The 25,617-nt window shown below is 62.2% G+C and overlaps 11 protein-coding genes and 1 pseudogene across 12 annotated transcripts; 6 read left to right on the forward strand and 6 right to left on the reverse strand.

Moving 5' to 3' along the window:
• Positions 1-202: 202 nt before the first annotated feature.
• On the forward strand, positions 203-3,953 carry RHTO_02359 (hormone-sensitive lipase; the record flags this gene model as incomplete). The annotated part of the gene is made up of 9 exons (XM_016416036.1): positions 203-555; positions 696-831; positions 915-1,072; positions 1,179-1,356; positions 1,455-1,594; positions 1,690-2,408; positions 2,469-2,491; positions 2,548-2,703; positions 2,760-3,953. 9 exons carry the CDS (start codon positions 203-205, stop codon positions 3,951-3,953), a joined length of 3,057 nt encoding a protein of 1,018 aa, XP_016271864.1.
• Positions 3,954-4,470: 517 nt separating this feature from the next.
• Positions 4,471-8,376, forward strand: RHTO_02360 (guanine nucleotide exchange factor; the record flags this gene model as incomplete). Its single annotated transcript, XM_016416037.1, has 6 exons — positions 4,471-5,271; positions 5,333-5,437; positions 5,499-6,214; positions 6,277-6,442; positions 6,497-8,245; positions 8,305-8,376. 6 exons carry the CDS (start codon positions 4,471-4,473, stop codon positions 8,374-8,376), a joined length of 3,609 nt encoding a protein of 1,202 aa, XP_016271865.1.
• Positions 8,377-8,685: 309 nt separating this feature from the next.
• Positions 8,686-10,340, forward strand: RHTO_02361 (arylesterase / paraoxonase; the record flags this gene model as incomplete). Its single annotated transcript, XM_016416038.1, has 8 exons — positions 8,686-8,833; positions 8,889-8,946; positions 9,067-9,446; positions 9,508-9,569; positions 9,633-9,744; positions 9,802-9,914; positions 9,968-10,137; positions 10,196-10,340. 8 exons carry the CDS (start codon positions 8,686-8,688, stop codon positions 10,338-10,340), a joined length of 1,188 nt encoding a protein of 395 aa, XP_016271866.1.
• Positions 10,341-10,575: 235 nt separating this feature from the next.
• On the forward strand, positions 10,576-11,454 carry RHTO_02362 (uncharacterized protein; the record flags this gene model as incomplete). Its single annotated transcript, XM_016416039.1, has 1 exon — positions 10,576-11,454. The coding sequence occupies one exon, from the start codon at positions 10,576-10,578 to the stop codon at positions 11,452-11,454; it is 879 nt and encodes a 292-aa protein (XP_016271867.1).
• A 14-nt stretch (positions 11,455-11,468) lies between these two features.
• Positions 11,469-12,473, reverse strand: RHTO_02363 (hypothetical protein; annotated as a pseudogene; the record flags this gene model as incomplete). Its single annotated transcript has 6 exons — positions 11,469-11,499; positions 11,556-11,644; positions 11,717-11,927; positions 11,985-12,008; positions 12,063-12,110; positions 12,164-12,473.
• A 461-nt stretch (positions 12,474-12,934) lies between these two features.
• On the reverse strand, positions 12,935-14,774 carry RHTO_02364 (uncharacterized protein; the record flags this gene model as incomplete). Its single annotated transcript, XM_016416040.1, has 4 exons — positions 12,935-13,882; positions 13,938-14,385; positions 14,467-14,579; positions 14,649-14,774. The coding sequence occupies 4 exons, from the start codon at positions 14,772-14,774 to the stop codon at positions 12,935-12,937; spliced, it is 1,635 nt and encodes a 544-aa protein (XP_016271868.1).
• A 212-nt stretch (positions 14,775-14,986) lies between these two features.
• RHTO_02365 (uncharacterized protein) lies at positions 14,987-17,700 on the forward strand (the record flags this gene model as incomplete). Its single annotated transcript, XM_016416041.1, has 8 exons — positions 14,987-15,023; positions 15,105-15,236; positions 15,298-15,425; positions 15,491-15,644; positions 15,704-16,451; positions 16,561-16,878; positions 16,943-17,156; positions 17,245-17,700. 8 exons carry the CDS (start codon positions 14,987-14,989, stop codon positions 17,698-17,700), a joined length of 2,187 nt encoding a protein of 728 aa, XP_016271869.1.
• Positions 17,701-17,952: 252 nt separating this feature from the next.
• On the reverse strand, positions 17,953-19,538 carry RHTO_02366 (gamma-butyrobetaine dioxygenase, autophagy-related protein 8; the record flags this gene model as incomplete). Its single annotated transcript, XM_016416042.1, has 2 exons — positions 17,953-18,589; positions 18,649-19,538. The coding sequence occupies 2 exons, from the start codon at positions 19,536-19,538 to the stop codon at positions 17,953-17,955; spliced, it is 1,527 nt and encodes a 508-aa protein (XP_016271870.1).
• Positions 19,539-19,772: 234 nt separating this feature from the next.
• Positions 19,773-21,048, forward strand: RHTO_02367 (trans-aconitate 3-methyltransferase; the record flags this gene model as incomplete). The annotated part of the gene is made up of 4 exons (XM_016416043.1): positions 19,773-19,828; positions 19,896-20,307; positions 20,370-20,445; positions 20,519-21,048. 4 exons carry the CDS (start codon positions 19,773-19,775, stop codon positions 21,046-21,048), a joined length of 1,074 nt encoding a protein of 357 aa, XP_016271871.1.
• Positions 21,049-21,543: 495 nt separating this feature from the next.
• RHTO_02368 (uncharacterized protein) lies at positions 21,544-22,593 on the reverse strand (the record flags this gene model as incomplete). The annotated part of the gene is made up of 1 exon (XM_016416044.1): positions 21,544-22,593. The coding sequence occupies one exon, from the start codon at positions 22,591-22,593 to the stop codon at positions 21,544-21,546; it is 1,050 nt and encodes a 349-aa protein (XP_016271872.1).
• Positions 22,594-23,172: 579 nt separating this feature from the next.
• RHTO_02369 (uncharacterized protein) lies at positions 23,173-24,006 on the reverse strand (the record flags this gene model as incomplete). The annotated part of the gene is made up of 4 exons (XM_016416045.1): positions 23,173-23,321; positions 23,381-23,647; positions 23,725-23,754; positions 23,820-24,006. 4 exons carry the CDS (start codon positions 24,004-24,006, stop codon positions 23,173-23,175), a joined length of 633 nt encoding a protein of 210 aa, XP_016271873.1.
• A 168-nt stretch (positions 24,007-24,174) lies between these two features.
• On the reverse strand, positions 24,175-25,483 carry RHTO_02370 (craniofacial development protein 1; the record flags this gene model as incomplete). The annotated part of the gene is made up of 4 exons (XM_016416046.1): positions 24,175-24,349; positions 24,504-24,863; positions 24,950-25,183; positions 25,266-25,483. The coding sequence occupies 4 exons, from the start codon at positions 25,481-25,483 to the stop codon at positions 24,175-24,177; spliced, it is 987 nt and encodes a 328-aa protein (XP_016271874.1).
• Positions 25,484-25,617: the final 134 nt, after the last annotated feature.

Here is a 25,617-nt window from a genome sequence, read left to right on the forward strand (position 1 = left end):
GAAGCATGCGCGGGTCGTCGCTGCCACGCGAGCGAGTCGAATGACGAGATGGGCGCCTCGTCGCTGGCTCGCTCGGAGATTGACCGGCTGTTGGCCTTTCACGTCCATCTCGCCGACCTCGTCCTCGCTCGCTCTCTCGCTCTCTCCTGCTCGCTTGCTAGACTTCACAGCTGCTCGCGCTGGCTAACACTCACTCGGACGCATGCTCGACCAGCTGGCGGGCAAGCCAAGCCCGTCCTGGCGCCGCTCCCAGGTCCGCTGGCCTCCTCATCTCATCTCGGGCACCACATCGCCTGACCGCGCGCTCACACCCTCTTGGGGCTCACAGGTCGGCCTCGTCCTCCTCTTCTGGATCTCCCGCATCCTCCTCTCGCCCGCCAAAGGCCCGCGAGTCCTCTACCTCCGCCGCCTGAACCGCCTCCTCGCCCGATTCACTCCCTGGCAAATCATCCTCTCGACACTCACCATCCTCTACGCCGTCCGTCATGGCGATGTACTGCTGGGATTGCAGGCGCCTGAGCCGCTTGCGAGGCTGTACTCGAGGGATTACTACAGGTGCGTTCAAACGCGAGCGAGCGAGCGAGTTGGCCGGGTCGGCGGACAGCGATGAGGGAGTTTGCGGCGCACTATGTTGCACGCGGCGCTCTCCCTGGGTCCTGCAGCTAGCGCTGACCCCATTCCCCGCCCGCCCGCAGGGCCACCTGGTTCGTCACCGCTCTCGACGCCGGTTTCGCGACGGCCATGAACATCCGCTGGAAATGGCTGCGCGACATCGCCTCTTTGCTCTTCTCGGCGTACTACCTGCTCTTAGCCAACGAAGCAGACGAGAAGGTGCGTCCGGCGTTCCTCCCACTTCACCATCCATCTCCTCGAGATGCGCATGCTGATTCTCGTTAATCCGCCGGATTGCACAGCTGCGCAAATTCCGCGCCTTTTGCACAGTCGAGATGCTCCGCGTGACGTGGGAGAAGACGTCGAACCCGTACATTCGGTTCTTTACGCGCAAGGACCGCCCGCCTGTCACGGTTCGGAGAAAGCTCTTCCTCCCGAGACCGCAAGGGAGCCGGTATACGTGCGTTTTGGCTCTCTCACTGCACACTGGTGGGGCTCCGTGCGGTCGTGGCGAGTTCTGCCTTTGCGTGACGTGAGACCTTACGCCCGCTCTTTCTCGTTCGCAGCAAACCCCTCACCGTCTACCTCTACTACCACGGCCCCTCACTCTCCACCGCCCACGAACTCGTCATGGACATCCCCGGCGGAGGATTCATCTGCATGAACCCGGAGCACCACGAGGAACGGTTGTTGAGGTGGGCGAGGAAGACGGGAAAGGTGGTCGTTAGCTTCGATTATGGGAAGGTGAGTCGCGGGCTGCTCTCGCCTTCCTCTGACCCGCGTGCACGAGCGTCTCGGAAGATAGGTGCGTGGCCCGACCCTAACTCTCGCCGTCCCAACAGGCCCCCGAGTACCCCTTCCCCTACGCGATCGACGAGATGTACGACGCCTACTCGCTCTTGCACGCGACGAAGGGTCGCTGCATCGGCATGAACACGAGCGGAGAGAAGGAGCTCAGGGTCGTGTTGACCGGCGATTCGGCGTGAGTTTGACCCTCGTTGTCCTGGATTTGCTTGCGCTTCCCCTTGCAAGGCGGTGGAGCAAGCATGAGCACCAGGCTGATGGCGTTCTCCGCAGCGGCGCCAACATCGCGACAGGCGTCGTCCTCCGCATCCTCGAGAACCGCCAGTTCGCCTCCTCCTCCTCTCGCCCATCCTCCTCCTCGACCACTCCGATCCCTCCCCTCCCCGTTGCCCTCGTTTTCGCCTACGCCGCCCTCTCCTTCCACTTCACCTCCTGGATGTCCTCCTCAGACCTTCGCGTCCTCCGCTCCGATTCTCATCCCGACATCGCCTCACTCCTCCGTCAGAAGGACCACCTGGACCACCGTTCTCCGCTTGCGGTTGTTGAGGACGTGGAGAAGCGGAGTAGTGGGAGCGAGAGGGGGAGGCCGAAAGTGTTGAGGCGGCGGAGGACGACAAGTTGGGGACGCGGGTTGGTGAGAGGTTTACCGGGGAGCGCGAGTTTCGCGGCGATCAGGGAGGGATACTTCACGAGCTCGAAGAAGGCGGCGTCGAGCGATCAAGTTGACCAAGCGGCGCGGGACGAGGAGGAAGAAGTACCGGTGACGGACGAGACGGAGAAGTCGCTCAGCGAGCGGGTGGTCTGGTGGGACGACCAGGCTTTCGGAGGGGGAGAACAGGTGCAGCGTGCGTTGGGGGAGAAGGTGAGGGAGGAGGAGAAGGGGGTTGGGGTGCGCGAGAAGGGGAAACAGGTTGCGGCGGTTGATGGAGGGGAGGAGGGCGTGTTGAGCGAGACGAGGTTGGCTATGACGAGTCGGACGGCGTTCTTCAATGGTGCGTGAGGTCCAGGTCCTCGCTCTCATAGCTTGTGGCTGACTTCGACGGCTTTCGCAGATCGCATCATCTCGCCCTCAATGGTGCGCCGCCATTCCTGCTCTCCGTTACGTTTACGAGTCTGACCCTTCGTTCGCAGTGCCGCGCCATGGCTCTTCTCTACATCGGGCCACGCAACGCGCCCGACCTGCACTCCGACTACCACATCTCGCCCATCTTCACTCCGCCCGCTCTCCTCGCGCATTTCCCGCCCGTCTATCTCTCCTGCGGCGAGCGAGATCCGTTCGTGGACGATGTCAGTCCGGCTACTCGCCCTGTGGCAGCATCGCAGCTGACGCCTTCGCCGCGCAGACTGTCCTCTTCGCCGGCAAGTTGCGCGAAGCGAAGGAGAGCCGCAAGCTCGAGCTTCTCTCGCGCGAATCTCGCTTCGGCGCCGGCTTGCGCATGTCGTCGTCGACGACCGCGCGCGACCCGATTCTCGACCAAGACGAGGACGACTGGGTGCAGACGAGCATCATCGCCGGCTGGAGCCACGGCTACCTCCAAATGGTCAGCCTCCTGCCCGCCGCCGAGAAGGTGATCGACATGCATGCAGACTGGATCGTCGAGGCTTTCGAGCGCGCTGGGGAGGCGGAGGTCACGCCAACGCCGGGAGCTGCCCAGCCCAGCTTGCGAAGGTTGTTGTCGCCCATCGCTGCTTCGCCGCTGGACGCTGCGACACCGAAGGGACGTGCGGGGACTCCAGCACAGCCGATCAACATCGTCCCGCCGACGCCGGTCGTCCCGCAGGTCGAGCTGGACGAGGCAGTCGGATCGCCTACGCCTCCCTCCGTCACTGCGACGCCCGACCCCGAAGGCCTTAGGACGCCGGCTCAGACGTCAGAAGGCGAGGAAGACGTCCTGACATTCACGCCTCGCCGCCGCCGTGGCTCGTCAAACGCAAGCAGGACAGGCAGCCCGTCTCCTGCCGTCGTGCCGAACAAGGTCTCGCCGCCGTCGCCGACGAGCCCGACGTTCACGCGCCGCACGAGCAGCCAGAGTGGTTCGCACGACGCGCACCTCGTCACGCCCGTTGAGCGAGCGCTAAGGGAAGACTTGCATGCCTCGCCGCTCGTCAAGCACAACCCGCCTGCCTCGCTGTCCGCGCCTACAACGGGAGCCACTCCCCGCTCAGCCACGCCCGGTACGGCTCGCCTGGCATCAGCCGGCCGCCCCTCGTCCTTCTTCACCGCACCCATCCAGTCTCCCGCACCCGTCCGCTCCGCCTCTCGCACGCTCTCCCCGCCTCCTGCGCCCTCCCCAGCAGCCATCAAAGGCGCGCGCTCCAACTCGTCTGGCTCCCTCCCGGCCCCGCAGGGAACCGTCTTTATCGACGCCAAGGAGCTCCTGCGACGGAGGAAGGAGGACGTCGTGTTTGGGATCTCGTCGTCGAATGGCGGGACGCCGAAGAATGTCAGTCGGGACGGGAGTCGGAAGGGGAGCGACAATGAGGGCGAGGGAGAGGGGAAGGGCGACAAGATCGAGCGGAGGAAGACGGTCGACTGAGGGAGGAGGAGGACACGCTCGTTTCTATTCATCTTCGCATCCTTTGTACGTACGCACCCACATACTCGTTCGACGCCTTTTGCCATCCCTGCATTGCTCTCCGTCCGCGGCTTTCTGGAGCGTCTCGCTCGCCCAGAGGCGAGCTGTCGTCTTTTCCGTTCGCGTTCCGTTCGAATTGGACGGGCTGCTAGAGTGCAGCGCGTCGTTTGCTGCAAGCGCACGTTGTCCCTGCGCCGAGAAGAAAGGCGAACAGGGGAACGCGTCGCAGGAGAACGCGAAGGTCGAACGCACGCACCGCTCGACCGGCTCGCTCGACCCTTGCTTGGCGCTTGCTGCTGGACGCCAGAGCGAACAGACTGCAGGCAGCCACTGCACGACTCGCTCGAACGGCCCCGACCGCTGCTTGTTCACTCCCTCACTTCCGCTTCCTCGGCAAACAGACGCTCGCCTCGATCCAGCTCGAGCACCGCGCCAGGGAGGCTGAGACGGAGCACAGCGGGTCAGCACGGCAGTCAGGATGGACTACTCGGCGTTCGCACCGGCACGGCCACCACAGGCGGGCTACTCGCACGGCGCAGGACTCGCGAGCGATGGACAGCGAGCAGGCGCACAGGACGCGACAACGAGGCCGTACGGGCCTGCAGGACTCGCAGGACACTTTGGCAGCCTCGACTTGAGCGATTCACACTCGTTCGATGCGTTCCACCCGCCCAATTCGTCCGCGTCCTCGTCGTCCGCCCGGGGACCGCTTCCTTTGTCCCCTCCGCCCGGCTCGTCGCAGGCAGGCCCGTCCTACCAGCCGACGCAGGGCATGTCGAACGGATACTCGGCTGCGAACCGCCCACGACCGCAGTTGTCGCCCGGTCTTGGTCCGTCAGGCGGCGCCCTTCCACCGAGATCCGCATCGCCTCTCCCTCAACCCGGCGCAAACGACTCGAACGCGCCGCGAATCCCTCGCAAAAGCTCCCTGCCACCCATACCGGGACACGGCGCGCCCTCGTCTGGTCCCGCACCGCCCCTTCCTCCTCTTCCGCCTTCCGCCTCCAGCTCCTCGACGCAACTCCACACCGACTCTCTTGGCCCGCGCGACTCTTCAGGCGGCGAACAAGTCTTCAACGGCGCGGCGATCGCAGCAGGAGCAAGTGCCGGCCCTTCACAAGCGGCTCCGCAGGCAGGACATGCTGCTGTCGCGTCTGAGTCTACGGCGAGCGGGAACGCTGCATTGGCGGCGTCGAGCAGCTTGAAGCGTGCGAACCCGCTCGAGGACCTGATCGCGACGGAGACGGCCTACGTCGAGGACTTGGGCGCGGTGATTAAGGTGCGTTCCGTTCGTTAGGACTCTTCGCGCGTTTCTGCGCTGACACTCGACGCCAAAACAGCGCGTTGCAGCAGCATGGTCGCGGAACAACTTCCCGCCTCCTGCGCTCGACGCCATGTTCCGAGCAATCGAGGCGGTGTACCGCATCAACAAGACCCTCCTTGCGGTGCGTCTCGTCCTTTGTCGCGCGCTCTCTCTCGTCTAAGGCTGACTCTTCGCGGCCGCAGAAACTGAACGAAATCGGCCCGAACCCCTCCTCGCCAAAAGCGCTCGGCGACCTCCTCATGCGCTGGATCTCCGACATTGAGCCCGCCTACACCCGCTACGCCACCACCGTCTCCCTCGACTTTGACTTCTACGACCCCGTCCAGTCCAACCCCAAACTCGCGCCTATCCTCGCTTCCCTCCCTTGGCCTCCTTCACTCCCCCCTCCTCCTTCAGCCGTCACGATGGACCGACTCTTCGAGCTACCTTACTATCGCGTGCGGTACTACAAGCGCCTGTACGCCAAACTTTTGCGCAGCACGCAAGAAGGACGAAGCGACCATGCGCTTCTGGTGAGCGCGAACGAGAAGTTGGCCAAGTTGGAGGAGATGTGTGAGGAGGGAAGGAAGAGGAGTGTGCTTGGGCCTGGTGGGAAGGAGGAGGTGATGAGGCGGCGGTCTGAGGAGGAGGAATGGCAGCAGCGAGCGCAGGAGCAGGAGCAAGCGCGAGTGGAGCAAGTGCCCGCTCAGCCGTCGGTAGCGGAGCAGCGGATACCAGCAGAAGACGTCGAACGACTCGCCTCGCCGCCTATCGAGCGACGCGAAGTCGAGCAGCCTGCACGAGCGGGACCGCCGAGGCTGAACCTTGATTTGGCGGCGGCGGCGGCGAATGGGTTGCGGAAGGAGGACCAGCCGCGAAGTGCGGTCGATAGTCCGAGGATGGAGAGTCCGTCGAGCAGGTGCGCTCGAATTTCCAGCATTCAGCCTATTCGACGAGGCTGATCTTGCTTCGCTTCGACAGCAGCAGCTTCCGGTCGTCCGGCGCGACAGGCGTCTCGACAGCCAACACTTCTGCGGTCCATGCTCCCTCGCCGAACCCTTCGCGCGAGCCGCCTCTGCGTGTGAGCGAGCTCGAGCGCCGCCTCAACACGGAGCGCACGCTGGATATCTTCACGATGAAGCCGAGGGTGCGTCCCGTTCCGCATTCGCTCCTACTTCTCGCTGATCACGTATGTTCGCAGAAATGCAAGCTCCAAATGCAGCCGCCCAACCTCGCCTACCAGCGCCAACTCCGCAAGGCGTACGACGCCGTCCTCTCGTTCGTCCCGACCTCCGATCCCGCGCAACGCCAAGTCCGCATTCCTCGCGCCTTCGTCGTCATCCTTACCGACCTCTTCCTCGTCTGCGAGCACGTCGCGCCGGAGGAACTGCATCTCGCTGGCGGCGCCGACCTTTGGCTTCTTTACCCGCCTCTCGCCGGCAAACACCTTCGCGTCGCCGATGGCTCGACTCGTGGCGAGGTCGAGGTTACGATCATGAACAAGGAGCGCTTGACGTTCCTCGTTGAAGGCGGAGACGAGATGCGTGCGAAGGAGCTGAAGGCGGAAATTGAGGAGGCGACTCGGTTCGGCGCTGCTCAGCCTCGCCAGGACTCGACGATGTCGTCCGGTGCCGGTCACTCGCCCATCTCGCCGACCGTTCCCAATTCGGCTCTCTCGTCGTCCTTCGGTGCAATGCCTGGACCACCTCTCTCGCCCCTCCCGCCCGGCGCACATCCCGCAAGCCCTGTCCCGCCTTCTCCTCTTTCAGCCAGCTCACGTTCCGACGAACGCTCTGCCTTCCCGCACCCTGGCCCTCCCCCTCTTGGCTCTGGTCGCCCGCCTCTTCACCTCCAACCCGTCCCTCCTTCTTTCGACCCCTCCCGGCGCGCCGTCTCCGGTCCTGCACCGTCCATCGCTCGACCCGAACGAAACGCCAGCATGACGCAACACGGATACCCTGCTCCTTCGCCGACTTACGCGAACGGACAGGTGGTCCAGTCGCCTGCTTCGTCCGACTTTCACCATGCGAACGGCCCGCAGAGTCTCTCGCCCTACCCTCGAGACCCGTACGGCCAGCCCGACTATCGCCAGCCCGGGTCGAACAGCAGTGGTGGCCGTCAGTCGCCGTACGGCCCGCAAGGACCGTTCCCCCAGTCCGACTTTGGGCAGTACGCCCCACCGCTCGCGAACGGCGCCTACCCCACCTACCCGCACAGCATGCCCCGCTCGCAAAGCGACTCTGCGCCGCCCGCCATGGCCCGCCCGGACTCGCGCCAGTCGAACGGGTCGTACTCGTCTGGGCGGACGGACAACTCAGGTCGGTGGGGTGCTCCGCCCCCTCCGATGCCGAAGGAGCGAAGCTTCAACGGGATGGACTTTAGCGGGCGCGGTGGGCCGCTGTATGCGACGAGCTTGCGAGGCGAGCCTGGGCAGGGTCAGGGCGGGTACCTCGCTGCGCCGCAAGGACCCGTGCACCGTTCGCGCTCTGCAGATGGACTGCGCAGCGAGGCCTTGCGCGGAGCGACGAACCCGAGCCCGAACTACCGAGCTCCATCCCAGGCGTTGCTCGAAGAGCGGTCGACGTCGGCGCCCGGTTCGTCCCGGTCTGCCAGCAAACTCAGCTCGACACAAGACGATTTCTCGCCGCCTACGAGTCCTGTCGAGCCTCGCATACCGGACAAGACGAGCGTCGTGGCGACCATGCGGTGCAAGGTGTTCTTGCAGCAACACCATGCGCAGTGGAAGAGTCTCGGGACGGCCAAGCTCAAGTTGTTCCAGTCGATGCCGAGCAACACGAAGCAGCTCGTTGTTGACAGCGACAAGGGCGGAGGGAAAACGATCATCTCGACGATTGTGTTGGCGGATGGGGTGGAGCGGGTTGGGAAGACGGGTGTCGCGGTCGACCTGAGCGACCAAGGCCAGCGCACGGGTATCATCTACATGTTGCAGGTGCGCGCGCTTCATCCTTGATCAAGTTATTTCTCTCTAACGCTCGTCCGTGCGCGCAGCTCCGGACGGAACAGTCTGCGACAGGCCTGTTCGAGCAGCTCCTCCTCGGCACCGACCGCGCTGCTCGCTAGCGACACCGGCGTTACCACACACAGACAATCTCTCGGACTCTGCCACAGCTACAACAACCTAGACTCTCATTCGCTTGGATACCCCTTTTTTTGTCGTCCCTCCTCTCCCGCTCTCTCGCGTCGATACCCTCTCCGTTCTCGCTCGTCTGCGTTCGTATAGCCCCTCAGCATCTGCCTGTGCCATCGCAGCATCCTTTGGTCGCCGGCCGGTTCGTTGCCGTCGCCCCCACTTGTCCGCCGCAGCCATTCGTCCCCGCAAAGTCGACGTCGCCCTTGTTCTCCTCGTCCCAGTACACCAAACACACGACGATGCCAGTGCTCACACTCCGCCGTGTCGGACTGCTCACCCTCGGCGCAGCCGCAGGCCTCTTATCCCTCCTCCAGCCCCGCCTCGAGCGAGCAGGCGTGACCCGCACCGTCAAGGGCTTCAACAACGAGAACTGCTTCCCCGTGCCAGGTACGTGCGCTGCGAGTCGAGTGATGAGGATTGAGCTGACTTTGTAAGACGGCAGGCCTCGAGGCGTGCGAGGATGCGGCCTGGGTTGACCAGGAGTCGGGGACGGCGTATTTGTGCGTATTCTCCCTCGAGCGCGTCTTTGAAGAACGAGACGACGAAGAGCCGTAGTCGAGAGTCTCCGTGCGAAGCAAGTCCCGCCGACGAGACGCAGACTGACTCCCTTCGCTTCCCAGGGTCTGCTCGAGTCGCGAAGTCCGCGTTCACTGGGTCCCTGCTACTCTCCACCTGAATGCGACCCAGTTGCCGCAAGTCAGCACCGACTACATCGCCGTCTTCGACCTGGCCTCTCGCTCGCACAAGCGCGTCAAACTCGTCGGTCTCCCCGCCGAGGCAAACGGCATCTGGGTTCACGGAATCGACATCTGGCGCTCCCCGTCCGACCCGAACCACCTCACCATCTTTATCAACTCGCACCGCCCGCCGAAGGACCGCTCGCTTGCGCCGACGCAGGGCGCGGACTCGGTTATCGAAATCTTCGAGACTCTTGTCGGCACGGACGAGGCGCGCCATGTCAAGACGGTCAAGCACAAGCTCATTCGCACGCCCAACAATAGTGCGTCAACAGTTCGGCTTCTCGGAGCGATTACTGACACGACTCGCTCGCTAAAACGCAGTCGCTGCGACCGGCCCGCGCACTTTCTACATGAGCAACGACCACCGGTACAAGACTCACTGGGTGCGCTAGCTTCCGTATCCGACAAAGTCGAGCCGCTCTCTCTGACCGTTCTTGCACTCGCAGACCCGCAAGTACGAAAAGTATGCCTCGGTTGCGAGCGACATCATCTACTGCGACGCCTCGCGTGCCACGCCCGACTGCATTGTCGCTGCTGACAAGGTTACTTACCCGAATGGTAAGTTGCGCGTCGCTCGAGACGCTCGGACGAAGCTGAGGAAGGTGCCCTCCGCAGGAATCGCCAAGGGACCCGGAAACCTCCTCTACCAGGCATCGACGCTCGAAGGTCTTGTGCGCGTCTGGGAGGCCCAGAGCGACCACACGCTCATTCCCCTTGACGTGATCAAGGTGCGTTCATCTGCCAGCAATTCAGCTTCCATTCTGACCTTCCCCGCCCGCAGATCAACCGCCACTTCGACAACATCCACGTCGGCCACGACGGCGCGATGTACGCTACGGCGCTGACCAAGATCTTTGACTTTACCGAGGCCGGCAAGGACGCGGGATTGTCGGGCAAGACGGTCGCGACCGAGTGCTTCCGCATCAAGAATGAGACGAGCGACGCTCAGTTGTTCGTCGCCGCTCTCCTTTCCCTCAAAGTGCGGCTGCTGATTGTGCTGGATATGCAGCCTCGGCAAGAAGTACACCTCGGAACTGATCTTCGCCGACGACGGCCGCAAAGTCTCTGCCTCGACCACCTGCGCGCCGTACCAGAACAAGCTCCTCCTTACGGGTCTCTTCTCGAAGGAGGCTGTCGTCTGCACGCTCAAGTAGACGCAGCGGACAAGGAGAAAAAGAAAGAGTGCCATCAATTCGTGCCGTTGAAATCAAAGAAAAGCAGTTTCTCCGCCGTCTTTGCCTGTCTCTGGGCCGATTGAGCGTCTCTGCGTCGATACGAAGCACAAGGACCCGCAAGCAGCCCGTCACAAGCCTGCAAGAGCCGTCCTCCCTCCTTCGCCTCTTGACCTCGCCTCTTGCCGCTCACCCCGCATCGCCGCCGTCGTGCGCCATGCAAACACCTGCCCCACCACCCGCATACTCCGCTTTCCCTCCTGCCTGCGCCCCACGCTCCCTCTTCGAGTCGCTTCCCTCACATCTCCTCCTCCGCATCCTCAGCGACCTCTCCCTCTCCGACCTCATCTTTGCGCTCCGACCTGCCTCCCGAACGCTCTTCTTGCATGCGACGAGTCTCGCGCGCGAGCAGGCGTATGGGATTTGGGTTGAGGAGGTACAGCGGATGGCGTCGAGCAGGAGAGGGGCGCCGCCTCCTTCGACCGATCCGCTCGGGCGGGCAGAGGAGTGCGCTGGTCACGCAGAGGACGTCGAGACAGCGCCACCCTCGTACAACCCAGACCCGGGACAAAGCGGGACGGACACCCTCCTCTCCTCGCGCACTCGCGAACTCGCCGTCTTCGACCTCTTCATCGTCGCCCTCGCCCGTTCAAGCTACAAACTCTCAGCGTCTACTCTGCTCTTTACGAACGAAGACGATGCGCTACGGATACCGAGCGATGTGAGGCAGGATCTGTTCGGGATGATGCAGCCGCGAGCGAGGGTCGAGGATTTGCTCATCCAGCTGGGCAGGAGGAGAGGGTGGATTGTACAGGCAAGCGCAGGAGCGCAGTCGGATAAAACGAGCGAGGCGGCACGGCTGAGCGGGATCGTGGCGGACGACTTGCGCGTCGACCTCAAGCTGCGAGAAGTCCGCATGCTTCTGCCTTGTCGTGGCAGCGGGCGGGGTCTCGTCTGGCGACCAGTCTTCGGCACCAACAGGTCGGAGGGAGACACGCTCGAGACGCTGGCGCGATGTCTTGCGCTTGGGATGCAGGGTGTGCGGGTGACGAGACACGAGGATGCGACGAAGTTGAGGTGGTACCAGTGGCAGTAGAGGCTACAATGAGGTCATCCAACACCGACGCCCTTGTAGGTGAACCTGCCAGAATCCGAGAGCGTGAGAAGATGGTTGACCGCAAGAGGTGAAGAACGAACTTGTCGTCCCGCTCGCCAGTCAGCATCCACCAGACGTCCTTGACCACGTCGTCCTTGTTGTCTGTTGCGCTTCCGAAGAGCTCGGCGAACTGCGAAAGAGAGTCAGCAGCGACAGCATTGCGACATGGGGACGAAGCGAGTTTCGAAAGCTGCGGACGCACCGAGCCATAGATCACGTCTATCGAATTCGGCGTCCGCACCCACTTGTCGTCAAAGGCGTCGGCGATGATCATCGGGATCAGTCTCCCAGTCTTGGGCAATAGACGGTCGCCTTCAGCCCACAGAAGCCCTTCTTGGCCGCTGTTGCGTCGCCGTTGAACGACGAGAGCATTGTCTTGAGCGAGGGCGCGAAGCCAGGTACTGAGTCGTCGTCTGTGCGGAGCAGATGAGCATTGCGAAGGGAAGAAGCGAAGCAGAGGGACGACGTACAAGGTAGCTCGCACCACGACCGGCCTGAGCATTCTGCTGGTCAGCAGAAAACGCTGGAAGTCAGGTGTGAAAGCTCACCATTCGTCGAGTCTGTCGTCGAGTCCGTATGGTACCAACTCGCAATTGCTCCCGTGAGGTTACCCAGGAAAGTCGAAATGCCGAGCGCCTTCAGCTTCGACTGGTCGACGCTCGACGACGTCGAGGCCGAGGTGGCGGCTGTCGCAGAAGGCGTTGAAGTAGTGGGAGGGGTGGAGGGAGTCGTGGCAGAGAGAGAAGGGGAAAGAGCAGAGGGAGAAGGGGAAAGAGCAGAGGGCGTAAAGGGCGAACGTGTCGCAGCGACCAGTACAGTCGAAGCCGGCGTCGTCGTAGTCTGTGTGAGGGTCGTAGGAGAGGTGGGAACGCTCGAAGCGGCACTGTTGTCCCGCTTGTAGAGAAAGAGGACGAAAGCGCCTGCTGCAAGCGCGACAAGCAGCACACCGATGACTGCATACGTTGTCAGCGTCTTTTCCCAGTGACTACGCAGCTGAAGTACACGCACGAAGGAGAAGAGGGTAACAGGCGTTCGTCGCGGGAGGTGAAGGTGGTGGATCGTCTATGTCGTCGCCAGAATCGCTTGTCTCGCTCTCGCTGTCGCTGGGAGGACTCTGCAGCTTGACTGAATGTCAGCATGGGCTGGATGGGGAAAGGAAAGACGCACTCGTCCTGGTCGCTTGTCCAGCGAACGATACTGGACTAAAGCGCGAAGTCGCCTCGAGCTCCTCGGTCCGGCGTGCGGTGTCATGAAGATCTCAGTAGAAACGCAGAAAGCATAGCGAGCAGCGCAGGACAAGCGAGAAGGATAGAGCCAAGCGCAGCCCTCGTCCAGCAAGTCTGCGCCGGCTGATCCGCGGACACTCCGCAGAGGCGTGGTCAAGCGCGGCGCTGCTCGAACGAAATGCAAGTCAATAAGGTCACGCTACGAGTCCCCTCATGCTGCACCACAGCGTGTAGTCCAAGATGTCGAGGGGGATGACGGGGACGAAGCGAGGCGGAGGGTTCGAGTCGGAGTGGGAGGACCGCCGTCGCTTGGGAGAAGGGGCTGCTAGCTCGACAACATCGTCGTGGCGTACTGAATGTGGCGAGGGCGAAGGTGAGGGAGAGGGAGCTGGCGAGGGCGACGGCGACGCCCGCTTCTTCCCCTTGTCGACCTTCGGGATCGCTTGAGCGCCGGTAACGTCTTCCTCGAGATCCTCGTCCATCACCGCTTTCTCCTCCACCGTATCGATTGCCATCTCCACGAGCTCCTTCTCCTGTCGTGCTGTGACGTCATCCTTCTTCGAGCGAGGCGAATCGGAAGGCTGCGAAGGACGGCCAGCAGCTGGCGAGCGCACAGCGGCCGGCTGACTTGCATCTCTTCGTCGACGCGAGGGACTGGCCGAGAGAGGCGGAGCAGGTTGGGGAGGCGATGGACGAGGAGGATTCGCTGTGGCAGCAGCAGATGGAGCGAGTGGTCGAGGCGCCGCAGACATCGAAGCAGACGACGCCCTGGGTCTCTTGCGCGTTAGGAGAGCCGAAGCTGAGGTCCAGCCGCCATCGTCGCCAATGGTCGGATCCGCAGGCATGGCCCGGGCCGCAGGGTGAGCGTGTGCAGGCTCCGGCTCGACCGCCTTCGCCTTTCCTTTCCCCTTGTCCTTTGCGACCGGCGCCTCATGCTGAGCTCCCTGCTTTCGCTTGTAGCGGTTCAGCAGCGCCTCGACTTCGCCAAAATCGATTCGAGGTAGCAGTGCGTCCTTGTCGGCCGGCCAGCCGGGACGTGCGGCAGGCGCTGCAGGAGGAGCGGCATGCGGGTGAACAGCTGCGACAGGTGATTGTTGAGTGGTTCTGCGAGGTTCACTCGCCGCTGTCGAAGGTCGAGGAAGCTGAGGCGGGAGGGGTCAGCTTCAAGCGGCGGAGGGGACGACGGTTCAGACGTACATCGTCCACAAAGGTTACCTGCTCTGCCGGGACAGCTAGCGCATCGTCCTTCGGCTGTCCCTCGCCCGACCCTCGCGCCCGCTCTTCCAGTCTGCGAACCCAAGCAACCCTCTCCTGTTCCCGCTTCTCCCGCTCCCGCTTCGCGATATCCTCCTTTCCTTCCCCTCGCACGCGCCCCACATCAGGCGTGAAGTTCCTGAACGGTTTGCAATCGGCTTGCATCGTGCCTTCGCCCATGCCGAAGTGTTTAAAGCTGTCGATGCGGAGGCAGACTCGCGGGGCTTGAGTTCGTGGTGTCGCGGTCGAGGAAGTCGCGAGAGTGGACGATTTGCGAGGAGAATGCTGACCGTGTGAGGGAATGAGAGGCGAGGCGATCACGAAACACCATGAGAGCAGGCGGAAGATGCATTTCGACTGAGAAGAGGCGGCGAAGGTTCTGGCCGATTTGCTGTAAGCGGCGGGCCGCGAAGTATCAGCGAGCGTCTGGATGTAACTGAGGAACAAGCTGAGGGGGAAGGCTGCCGCGCACCTGTTGTACTGCTCGGCGAGCGAGAGCGGGATGCAGCAGTCGATCCAGAGCTCGCCGTCGCTCATCTCGGCCCAGACGAGGGTCTCGCCATCCTCCTCAGTCATGCCAGTCGCCTATAAGCCAGTGGCGAACCCTCATCAGCTCTGAAGCGGGATTTCGACAGGGCAGAACGCCCAACGCACCCGGATGAGCTGCACCCGCTTCCCTTCCTCGACCGATGTTGTCGGCAAGCTGTCACCGTATGCATTGCGTTGCGACAGGAACTCTCGGTGCAACCATGGCGTGAGTGCGCCGAGTGTTGTAGGCATGCGGAGATGAGGAGGCGAGAGTCGGCGGGCAGGCGGGAGAAGGGCTTCGCGCGTGTCGTCGGCGGGCCCAGTCGTATTCAAAGCAGTATCGGAGCGAACTCTCAAGCTGTTCAGGTCTGCCCAGCGAGGTGAGCTTTGTCCAGAAGCCCAACCCTCTTCATCTCGGTTGTTGTCCTCGACGACTCGCTCAGCTTCCACGCTTTCCGCTAGACATGCAGTTTCCGAAAGCCAAGCGATTTGTAGACAAGCGTACGTCCAACCCGGCTCGTCCCTGCGAGCGCACAAACTGACCCCGTTGACGTCCTCCCCGTCGCTCAACATCGCAAACAGCACCCGACACCATCCCTCCACCGGGCGCATACGACGTACCCATTGCTCTCCCAGATCCTTCGTACAAGAAGGCGGGCATGCTCGAGAAGGGGGACCGCTTTGCGATGGGCGAGCGGGATGTCAACAAACCGGGTTCGTCTCATCCTCTCGCTCGTACAAGCCGAATGAGGCTGACACTTGGTCCTTTGATCAGACACTTTCGGACTGTACAACCCGGACGGCACAGCGGGGGACAAGGAGAATGCCCGACCAAAGTCTCGCGCAGCCGGCACGACCAGCTCTGCCGCTCTTCACGCCGAGAGGGAACGACACAAGCGTGAGGTACGTTGTCCTGGTCGATGGAGATGCAACGCTCTGAGCGCTGAGCTGACCGAAGGCTTCCACAGCTCGAAGACCTGCGGGCCCGGTTATCCGCTTCGCATGAGAAGGAGGTGTCGAAAGCGCAGGCCAAGGTCGACAAGCTGACGAAGAGGACAGAGGAGCTGAAGAAAGAGCGGGAGGAGCTGGGCAAGGAGAAAGACGGACTGAAGAGCGAAGTTCGTGCGTCCAGCTTTCCTTTCGCCCCTTCGCTCCGGGCAAGCTGACAGGCTCTACCGCAGGACATCTCACCTCAAAGCTCGCCAAGACGACTACCCTCCTCGAGAAACATCAACAATCCCTCCCTTCGCTCCAATCAAAACTCGAGTCCCTCACCGCCCAGCACACCGCCTCTTCCCAACGCAAAGACAGCGAAATCGCCACCCTCCGCGGTCGTCTCGAAGAAGTCGAGAAGAACCTCTTCGTCGAGCGCGGACGATACGCCGTTCTGAAGCGGGACAAGGGGTCCGTTGACGCGGCTCTTGAGCGGGAGAAGCAGGGACGGGCGGAGCAGGCGACTGCGGCTGGCGAGGCAGTCCTCTCTGCGCGTGTGGAAGCGCGCGTTGCTCGACAGGGCGAGCTGTACGAGGCGCGTATGAGGGAGGTCAAGCTTCGAAGACAGGTCGAGGACCGGATTGCGCAGGTCGAGAGTCTTGCTGCTTATGCGGCGGGTCTCGAAGAGCGCGTCAAGGTCGCTGAGGAGTCGCGCGAGGAGGCAGAGTGGCAGCGATGGAGGATTCGGGACTTGTGGCGCGACGAGCGGGAGTTGATGGTCGGGCCCGAGCGGAACGAGAAGGAGTGGCGGCAGCGGGCGAGGGCGGATCTGAGGGACGCCTCGGGCTTGCGGGATGAGATTGCATCGGCCGAGGAGGAGAAGTATTGGCGTGTGGAATGGGACGAGGAGGCGCGGTTGTGGATGAAGGGACGGGAGAAGCGATGGGACGAGGAGAAGCGGGCGCTCAAGAAGGAGTTGTCGGACCTCGAGAAGGAGTGAGTCGCTGCTGCACGCTGTGCCCGTCCGCTCTTACTCGTCAAAAGAGAGAGGAGCGGGCTCGATGGCGACAGCGCGCGCTAACGCAGGTAACTTCGTCCTCTACAGGCTCGACCACGCCGTCAACACCGACATCCCCCGCCTCGAAACCCAGCTCTCATCCACCGAAGACGCTCTCGCCGACACCAAGTCCTCCCTCTCGACCGCCGAAGAACAAGTCTCGGACCTCTCGTCCGCCCTCGCCGACCTCGAGCAACGCCTCGCAGACGAGACTGAACGGCTGGAAGGCGAGATCGAGGAGCAGAAGCGGCATCTCGCGGACGCGAGGAAGGAGGTTGAGAGGGAGCGGACCGAGAAGCGGAGGGTTGTCGGGTTGCTTGCGCAGACGAGGGCGAGCGAGACGGCGCTCAAGGAGGAGGTCGAGATGTGCGTTGGCGACGACTTCCTCGGTTACCTTTTGTTCCAGTGGAAGATGCTGATGAACGCATAGCCTGTCCGCCGACGTGACCTCCCTCCGCCCTCTCATCGCCGAAACGACCTCCCTCCGCCAAACAATCGACCACCTCGCGCGACTCAACGCCGCGAACGAGGCCGAGGCTCAGCAGCTCATCGCGCAGAACTCGGAGCTCGTCGGACACGGCAACAAGGATCAGAAGATTCGGCATGTTGCGGCGTTGCGGGAGGAGTTGGTCGAGAGTAGGAAGGTGAGTTTGACACCTTCGAGCGGCGCGATTCGTTGCCTCTGTCGGAAGATAGCGCTCAGCAGCTCCGCATCTGGTGTCGTTGTCACAGAAACACCTCGCGACTCTCTCGCAACTCGCCTCAGTCCAGCAACGCGTCGCCTCGCTCGAAACCGAACTCGAAACGTACCGTCCCGCATCGACCGACTCCGCCGTCCCCTCATCTGGGCTCGCACCGCAACGGGCGCGCGTGAGCCGACCTCAGATGGCCGACGCCGTCTCCGCCTCCTCTGCCGTCCCAGCTCCGCCTGCTCCTCGAGTGGTCGTCTCCTCCTCCGACTCGCACGCACCGCTCTCGCACTCGCTCGCCGTTGCAGCCCCAACAACCTCCGTCACATGGGCCGACGACGACCCCCTGCTCCCTCCTCACCTCCAACTCGCAGCGTCGCAGCCCGCTCCTTCAGCCGGTGTCGGTAAGGCGCGAGGAAGGGCAGCGATCAGGGAAAGGAGGGGAAGTACGAGTGTCAAGATGGTGGGCAAGATGAGCGTTAGTGAGTTGCTTGGCTGAGGCCGGCGAGGCGGTGGGGAGGGTTCGTTTGTGCTCGTGTTGTGTTGTAGTAGGAGTGTTTGTATATGTATCGCTAGCTAGGTATAATGCGCTCTCGACTGGTGAGGAGGAGAAAAGAGCGACCTGGGTATCAATGCAGGACGAGGGGAGACAGGACTTGCTAGGGGAGTGACACATCCCGAGAAACGACGACGAAGACAAAAGGACAACAATGGAAACAATGCGACCAACGCACGAAGGAGACCCGCGCCCTCAGGTGAACAACGTCCTCCCCTTCTTCGCGACATCCTCGTGCTGCTTCGCCTTCAACACCCTCCACTTACTGAGCACCTCGTCCCCGTCCATATACGCGCCCTTCAACCACCTCCCTCCCTCTCCCCCTTCCTTGCCCTCAAGGAACTCGAACGCCGTCCGAGCATGCAACACCCGCCTGTTATCAAACACGACACACTCGCCCGGCTCAAGCTGGTGTTCAAACCTCCACTTCCCTCCTGCATCGTCGCACAAGCTCGCAAACTCCGACAGCGCGGAATGCAAGTCGGCCAGTCGGTCTGCGTCGTCTGATTCGCGTCCCGATCCGTCTTTCGTGTTCGCGAGGCGCTCGAGCGGCAGAGGCCCTTGGAACGGCGGCGAATAGTTGACCGCATGCAACGCATGCGTCGAGCCCTGCCTCAACTCGAACGTCGGTCGGACAAACTTTGTATGGTGCGGACCGTTCTTGTATTCGAATCGGACTGGTTCGGCGCAGAGGGTTTGGAAGGAGGAGGGCGAGTGGGTGGAGAGGTGAGAAGCGAGCGCGTAGGTGTCGACAAAGTAGGAGAGGCCGCCGCGGATGTGCGTGTTCTGAAGGGAGTGGAGGAATTGGTAGCGAGGGGGATTGTCGAAGTGGCTGTGCGTGAAGACTCGTCAGCGCGAGAGGTTGATGAAGAGGAGAAGGCCCAGGCGCACGTGAGGTCCATGTGCAGGCCGAGGTCGAGGTTCGTGTAGGCGATGTTGAGGCTTCCCTCGACAGCCTTGACGTCCCACAAGTCGCCGTACCACGTCCTTCTCAAACTCCCAATCCGCTCGACAAGGTTGCGCAGCTCAGTATGGTGCCCCTCCTTCGCATCTGTCGGGACGTTGCGGAGGAAGACGATCCCGTCGCGGATGAGCGAGTCGAGCGTCTGGAGGAGCGCCTGGTCGTCCTTCTTGAACGCCTCGTAGTCGGTCCACTGGATCGTCTTCTCGAGCTGCTGCTTGTCCCACGGTCGCGCAGCGGGTACCTCGCCATCCCGCTCCGAGTGTTCCGCATCACCTTTCATGATTCCCGCAAGGAGCTCGATCGGCACAACGCTCAGCTTCGCGCTCTTGGCGCTCACGCCGCGCACAGGGGTACTCCACTCCGTGACGAGACACTCGCCGTGGCCTGGGACATCGTGTACGCCGTATCCGACGAGTTTCCCCTCGAGCGGGACGTCGGTCGTGCGGAAGAGCTTTTGCTGCGACGAGGGGTGGACGTGGTCCGGGTGGATGCTGGCGTCTCGGAGGAAGAGGTTCGGGAGGGAGACTGTGCGAGGCTGAGAGGGCGCGTGGGGCGAGACGAAGTGCAGGGTTGTGCATGTCGAAGGAGCGTGAGCGGTGGTCGACACCGTCTCGAGCTGGTACCTTCGGGACAGTGGTCGCAGGATGAATGGCTGTGGCTTCAGTTGTGCTTGGTCGGGCGCGTGAGAGGGCGAGGGAAGCGGGTCGGCAGCATGCGGGGGTTGGTGAGCGAGGACGGGTGCGGTGCGCGGTGCGGACGACGACGAGCAGCGTGCGAGTGAGCGTTGTGTGTGAGTGCGTGCGAGTGTCCGCAGCATCGTTTCCAGCGAGAGTGCGAGTGCGAGCAGAGTGAGTGAAGACGAGCAGTCCGGAGGAGGTCGAGTAGCCGGTCACCGCGGGTAATCCAGTCGAGTACTGCATAATTCTAGTCACACTTTGATAGTACAGGTACACCTGCTCCGACTGCACCACGACGCAGTGTGAGCGAGCGAGGATGCCATCATCGATAGCCTCAGGACAACACCTCTTCCTCTTGACACCACTCTGCTGCCATGGCCACCTTCGCAAAGGCTTCGTTCGACGCAGCCAAGTATGCGCAGGCAAGACCGTGCGTCCGCCGCGTCGCCCTCGCCGCGCTGCGCCCGCTCACCTCGGACTCGCTCTTCGTTTCGCAGCTCGTATCCGCGCGCGCTCTTCGACCATGTCCTCGCCTATCTCGATCAGTCCTCTTCGCCCGCCTTGAGGCAACGACCGCGCACCCTGCTTGACCTCGGATGCGGGCCAGGCGTCTCGACCTTTGACTGGCTCGACCTCGACCGCTTCGAACGCATCGTCGGCATCGACCCGTCAGACAACATGGTCTCGGCTGCGCGCAGGATTCTGGAGGAGAAGCGCGCAAAGGGAGAGATCAAGGACGGAGTCGAGGTGCGCTTCGAGAAGGGCGGGTCGGACAAGCTGGCGGGCATTGTCGAGGACGAGAGCGTAGATTTGGCCGTCGCGGGACAAGCGGCGCATTGGTTCAATGCCGAGGCGACGTACCGAGAACTGGCGCGGGTGTTGAAGCCGGGCGGGGCGTTCGCGTTCTGGGTGAGTCCAGCTGCGTCTTTCGCTTGTTCGTCAGGACCCGACTGACCTCGTTACGCATGCAGGGCTACGGCGAATTCTTCTTCCAGAAGCAGCCGTCGCTGAACCCGCTCATCACGACCTACTCGAGCGGGACACTCGGTACGTGCGCCTCTTCCCCATCTTCTCCCTGCGCTCCTTTTTCTTCCGCCAAGGCTGACTCGCTCCCACGCAGGCAAATACTGGCAACAACCTGGCCGCTCAATCGTCGAAGCGCTCCTCACACCCTTCCCTTTCCCTTCCCCCTCTTCCGAACCTTCCTTCGACCAAACATCCTTCCACCGCTCCTTCTTCCTCCGCCCCAATGGCCCACTACCTCCCCTCTCCCTCCCTCCCGCACTCGACCCTCCGCATCCATCCGCCGCGGGTGATTCAGCAACTTACTCGCTTCGACCTGCTTCATCCGCTTCGACCGACGCGCCACTGAGCATCTCCATTACCCGCGAGGTACTTCTCACGCGCAAGTGGACCCTCAAGGAACTAGAAGCCTACCTACGGACCTGGTCTTCCGCGCACGCATACAACGAAGCGCACCGTCCCTCGCCCGGCTCGCCGGACGCAGGGACTGGGCAGGCTTATCGCGATTGTGTCAAGGTCTTCTTGGAGACTCTGAGGAGGCAGGGGGTGGAGCGGTTGGAAGAGAACGAGGGGGCGTTGGAGGTTGGGTGGGAGATGGGGGTCGTGTTTGGCAGGAAGAGGGCGTAGAGCGCATGGTATGGAATTTTGGAAGGAGCATGTTAGTTGGCAGCGGAGGGGCAGACTGGACACAGCAGCTCTCTCTATCGCTTTTGAAACGCTTTCTCTCGCTTTCTCTCACTAGACCTTCTCACGCTTTCTCTCGTCCTCACACGCATACCGCAATCAACTATGAACAAGAAAGGTGAAGGATTGCACACAGAGTCCATCAGGGCTACTACACGGGGGGAGGGAGCGCACAAAATGAGGAGGAGGATAGAGGAGGAGAAGGGAGGATATTTTCTGCGGACTTGTGTCCGGCTGGCTGCCAGACAGAGGCTCAGGGAACGCAGGTGGCTATCAGTAGATGGTACAAGATGGTACAGGACGCTCGGAAGACGCAGGGCACTATACAAACGGGCTCAAATCGCGGAAACACTGTTTTTCCTCGGACAAAGTCCGGCTAGAGTGGGAGGGAGGGGGTACGGAGGGCTTGTACGCCTCACAAACGTCGAGAAACGACGTTTAGAGGTGCACGCGGACGAAGGTGCTGGTGTAGTGGGCGTTGAAGGGGCGCATCGAGTTGCGGATGGCGTTGGCCTTCTCGAGCTGCTCCTCCTTGAAGCGCACCATGCCCGCGAGGTGTTCGCGGGCCATGCCATAGTTCTGTTCAACCTTGGCGAGACGCCGCTTGACCTCCAAACCCAAGTGGGCGAGCGCGACCTGGTTTTTGAGTTCGGTCCAGAGGTTGCAAAGAGCGTGCTCGTAGTCGGGCAGGCCTTGCTTGATGATCCTCTGGTTTGTGATCTTGAAGATTGCGCGTTTGCGCTCGAGGCGGTCGAGGAGCTTGGCGGTGAGCTCACGCTCTTTCTGCTCCTCGTGATCCTCGCGCTTGACTGGCTCGCCTGTCACGAGCTTCGCCAACCTCTCTGCTTGCTCACACTGATCAGTACTGATGGCATGACGCCAGAGAAACTGGATGAGCTCACGGTGCGCCGCTTCCTCCCGGCGACGAGCGAGGACGTCCTCGAGAATGTCCATTTCCCGAACCTGGCGGTTCCTGTGCTCGACGAGGGCCTCAACATACTTCAGGGCCTCCTTATACTCTTTCTCTCGCTTGATACGCTGCTCGCTAGCCGCCCTAACGAGGGCAGCAAAGGCATTGAACCTGACCGTCTCCTCATTGACCTTCTCTGCGGCTTTCTCGCTCACGCCACGCCAGTACTCAATGCTGGTGCTCGCCCTTCCGATTTCATGCTCGATGTGCTTGAGGAGGGCGGCAAGAGGAGAGGCGGCCACACCGTTTCCGCTGTTGAGACCGTCAACGGCGAAGACGGGGAGGAGAGGGAGCTCGCAGCGACGCGAGACGACCCTGTGCGACGTCGAGCGGCTCAAGCGGTCGTCGTCGACGACGCTGGGGGCCTGAATGGACTCGGGCGACGGCGCCATCGAGCGGTAAGAGTCGTCGACGCACTCCGACTTGATTTGCTCTTCGTCGGCAAAGGTGACTTCGACCGGCTCGACGTTCTCTCGCTTGATGACTTGCATGACGACGTCGTCGGGGTAAACTGACATGCTGGCTCTCGATGCAGGCGGCGCTACGGAAGGACGGGTGAGGAGGCTTGCTTCGGTTGGGAGGCTCCCTTCCAAGTCACACAACGCTCACAACGCACTTCTGGACGATGAATATGTGTAAACGGTTCCTAGCGTGCCCTGGTACCCGATTGCAGACTCAGGTAGACCTTAGAGGTGCTAAGGGATGGAGGGATGAGGTGAGGGGGAGAAGTGATGGAAAGGAAGTCAAGAGAGGATGGCCAGAATTCCGGCTATATATGCACTAAGTCATGTGACTCAGTCCCATTATTTGAGAGGTAGTTACGAGACGCTCCCGTTCTGGCAGCATACCTACCTCACGTACGCTACCCTGACCGTGCGCGACCCTGTCCTGCTCGAACGGTACCGTATGGCTTTCCCAATCGGGGCACAGGACCCCGCCCAATCGACCCTCACCGCCGCCCCACCTCCAGCGACCGCGCGCGGGAGAGGACAGCGAGAAGTGTTGTTGGGAGGCAACTGCTGGTCTTCAGGACGTCCAGGTTGGCGAGCAGGGTGATATGAGGGCTGGCATGCAATGCACTTCGTACAGTCCATGCCCTACAGCTTGAGAGGGAGGGAGGCAAGACGAGACCGTTGTTGCGAGGATCCGAGTCGTGCTAGCTGGCTTCTGCTCGTCGAGACGTCGAGAGGCGTAGCCGGCGGCTTGCGGGCTAGTGCTGTAGTCGGCGTACCTCTGAGCGCTGTGCCTGCAGGGAAGAGTAAGCTTTGTCCGGGAGGAATGCGAGCGAGACCCAGGGGCACGCACCCATAGATGGTTGCATGCCTGCTCCTGCTGCTTTCTGCGAGCCTCTCCCGTCCTCCGTTCGACCGCTCGTACGAATGCTGATCCTGGCGAGCGAGTCTGGCGCGTATGAGCGAGGCGAGGGGAGGGGAGGCGGTACGGGGAGGGTCCCCACTGGTCTTGGGCAGGTAGGACGGTCGCTCGTAGGTCGACTCTCACACTTGATAGTGTCTGCCGCGCTCAGATAGGCAGCCTCGTGCAAGAGGAGCCATGATTGCTCGAGGAGGTGGACTGCGGGAGGACGAGGTGGAGGAAGTCAGCACGCAGCTCTGAAGGGTCTAACCGATTAGGAGGCACTCGTGGCGCACCTGGCAGCTCCGTCAAAACCAAAGAACCGCCTTCCACAGCATGCCAGCTTCCTTCCGCCCCCTCCTCGCAACGAGCGATCCTCACGCCTGCCCACCGCCAACAACGCGCGCCTTGGTACCCTTCTTCTCCCTCTCCTCCCGTTCCCGCTTTTCCCGCTCGACGACCTCGTCCCCACCCTTCCCCTTGGTGGTGGACGCGTCCCGCTGGCTGATGAAGGCGCGGAGGTCGGCTACGTCTGAAGGCTGGAGGGAGACGGCTGTGGGCGGACGACGGAGTGCCATGGTAGCTGTGGAAGCGTTTCAAAGCAGCAGAACCGGCGTGCGAGCGTGTGGAAACGGATGAGGAAGCAGCGGTCTCTCGTTCTCTCGCGGATGGTACAGGCTCACCCGGCAGGCAGAGATGCAAAGTATGCTGAAATGCAAGTGTAACTACCTCCTAAGCGCATCAGCTCAAAGCCCGCTTCCGCCTGCGCCTCCTCCCCTCCTCCGGGCCTCACCCCTCGCCTTCTCCCAGCCTTCCTCCTTCCTGGCATCAACGCGGTCGAGGAAGTCGCGCTTCTCGAGGTAGCCGTCCTTGCGGGCGTGCGCGAGCGTGTCTTCGAGGCCGGTTTGGGTGGAGACGAAGCTGCGAGAGCGTAATCGAAAGTCAGCCGGTCCCTCCGCTATCTGCGTCCTAGCAGAGGAAGTGCAGCGAGTGCTGCGAGCGACGACGCTCAAGGTACAGGGCAAGCCTATGCGGAGTTTTTCGCAAAAAGAGGACGAACGCGAGCCGGACTCACGAGTTCCAATCCAGCTTGCTCTTCTCGAGCGTGTTCAGCTTGGCCGGTTTCCCCACTCCAAGCGACGCCGCAACGCCTGCGAGTCCACCCGCCTTCTTTCGTTTCGGCGCGCCGCCTGTGGGAGGCGTAGTTTTCGACGGAGCTGGGGGTGCTGGAGATGCCGAGGCAGAAGGGGCGTCAGGCGTGGCGGAGGTAGACGTGTCGGGTCCGAAGAGAGCGTCGAGGGAAGAGGACGTCGGATCTGAAGGAGCCGAGGCGGATGCAGAGGGCTGCGAGGTAGAGGTCGAGGAGGAGGCGGAAGGATTGCGTGCGAAGTAGGCCTGCGCTTCGGCAGACGAGCGAGGGACCATCTTCTCCTGGCTATGTGACAAGGCAACTTCTTGTTAGTCACGGCTCTCCCCTTGGATAGACTCGATCCGAGCAGCAAGCGAAAGCAACCAACTCACGCGACCTTTTCTCCTGCAAACTCGTACTCGACGACGATCTTGACGAGTTCTTCCTCTTGCTTGCCCTTTCCTTTGCCGTTCGCCGCCTTCGACACAGCCGGAGAAGCTTTAGACGCAGCGGTAGCAGAGGGAGGAGGGGCGGAAGAAGTCGAGGCGGCGGGCGCAGCGTAGGGGTCCACGTAGGACGGGTCGTTGAACTGGGCCCAAAGGTCGTCAACGGCTACCTTATCGATCCTGACATGCTCAAGAGCAAGTGTCAGCGTGAGAATCGCCTCCGAACAACTCCAGGCGAAAGGTCGAGAAGAGCGAGACGCACACAGGCTGATTCTGTTCGGGCTGGCCCTGCTCCTGCTTCGTCCGTTTCCTGCCCCGCTTCGCACCCTCGTCGTCGCTGTCACTGTCCGAGCCAGAGCCGCCATCGTCTGCGCCATCCGTGAGGCGAAAGTCCGAGTCCTCCTCGTCTGACGGGAGCAAGTCCGCGTCCTCCTGCTGCTTCTTGAGCTTCTGAGCAGCTGTAGAGCGTGGCGGCGCCATTCTGAGCGGGCGCGAGAACAGTTGATGGGCGAGTTCGAGCAACTCCGCATCTTGAGCGACGACGACCCTGGCTCACAGCGTGTGAGCGCGCTTCAAGACTCGCCAGTGCATCTACTGCACTGTCTCGACAGGCT

This window comes from Rhodotorula toruloides (genome assembly GCF_000320785.1).
Source record: "Rhodotorula toruloides NP11 unplaced genomic scaffold Scaffold18, whole genome shotgun sequence".
In the NCBI taxonomy this organism is placed as follows: domain Eukaryota; kingdom Fungi; phylum Basidiomycota; class Microbotryomycetes; order Sporidiobolales; family Sporidiobolaceae; genus Rhodotorula; species Rhodotorula toruloides.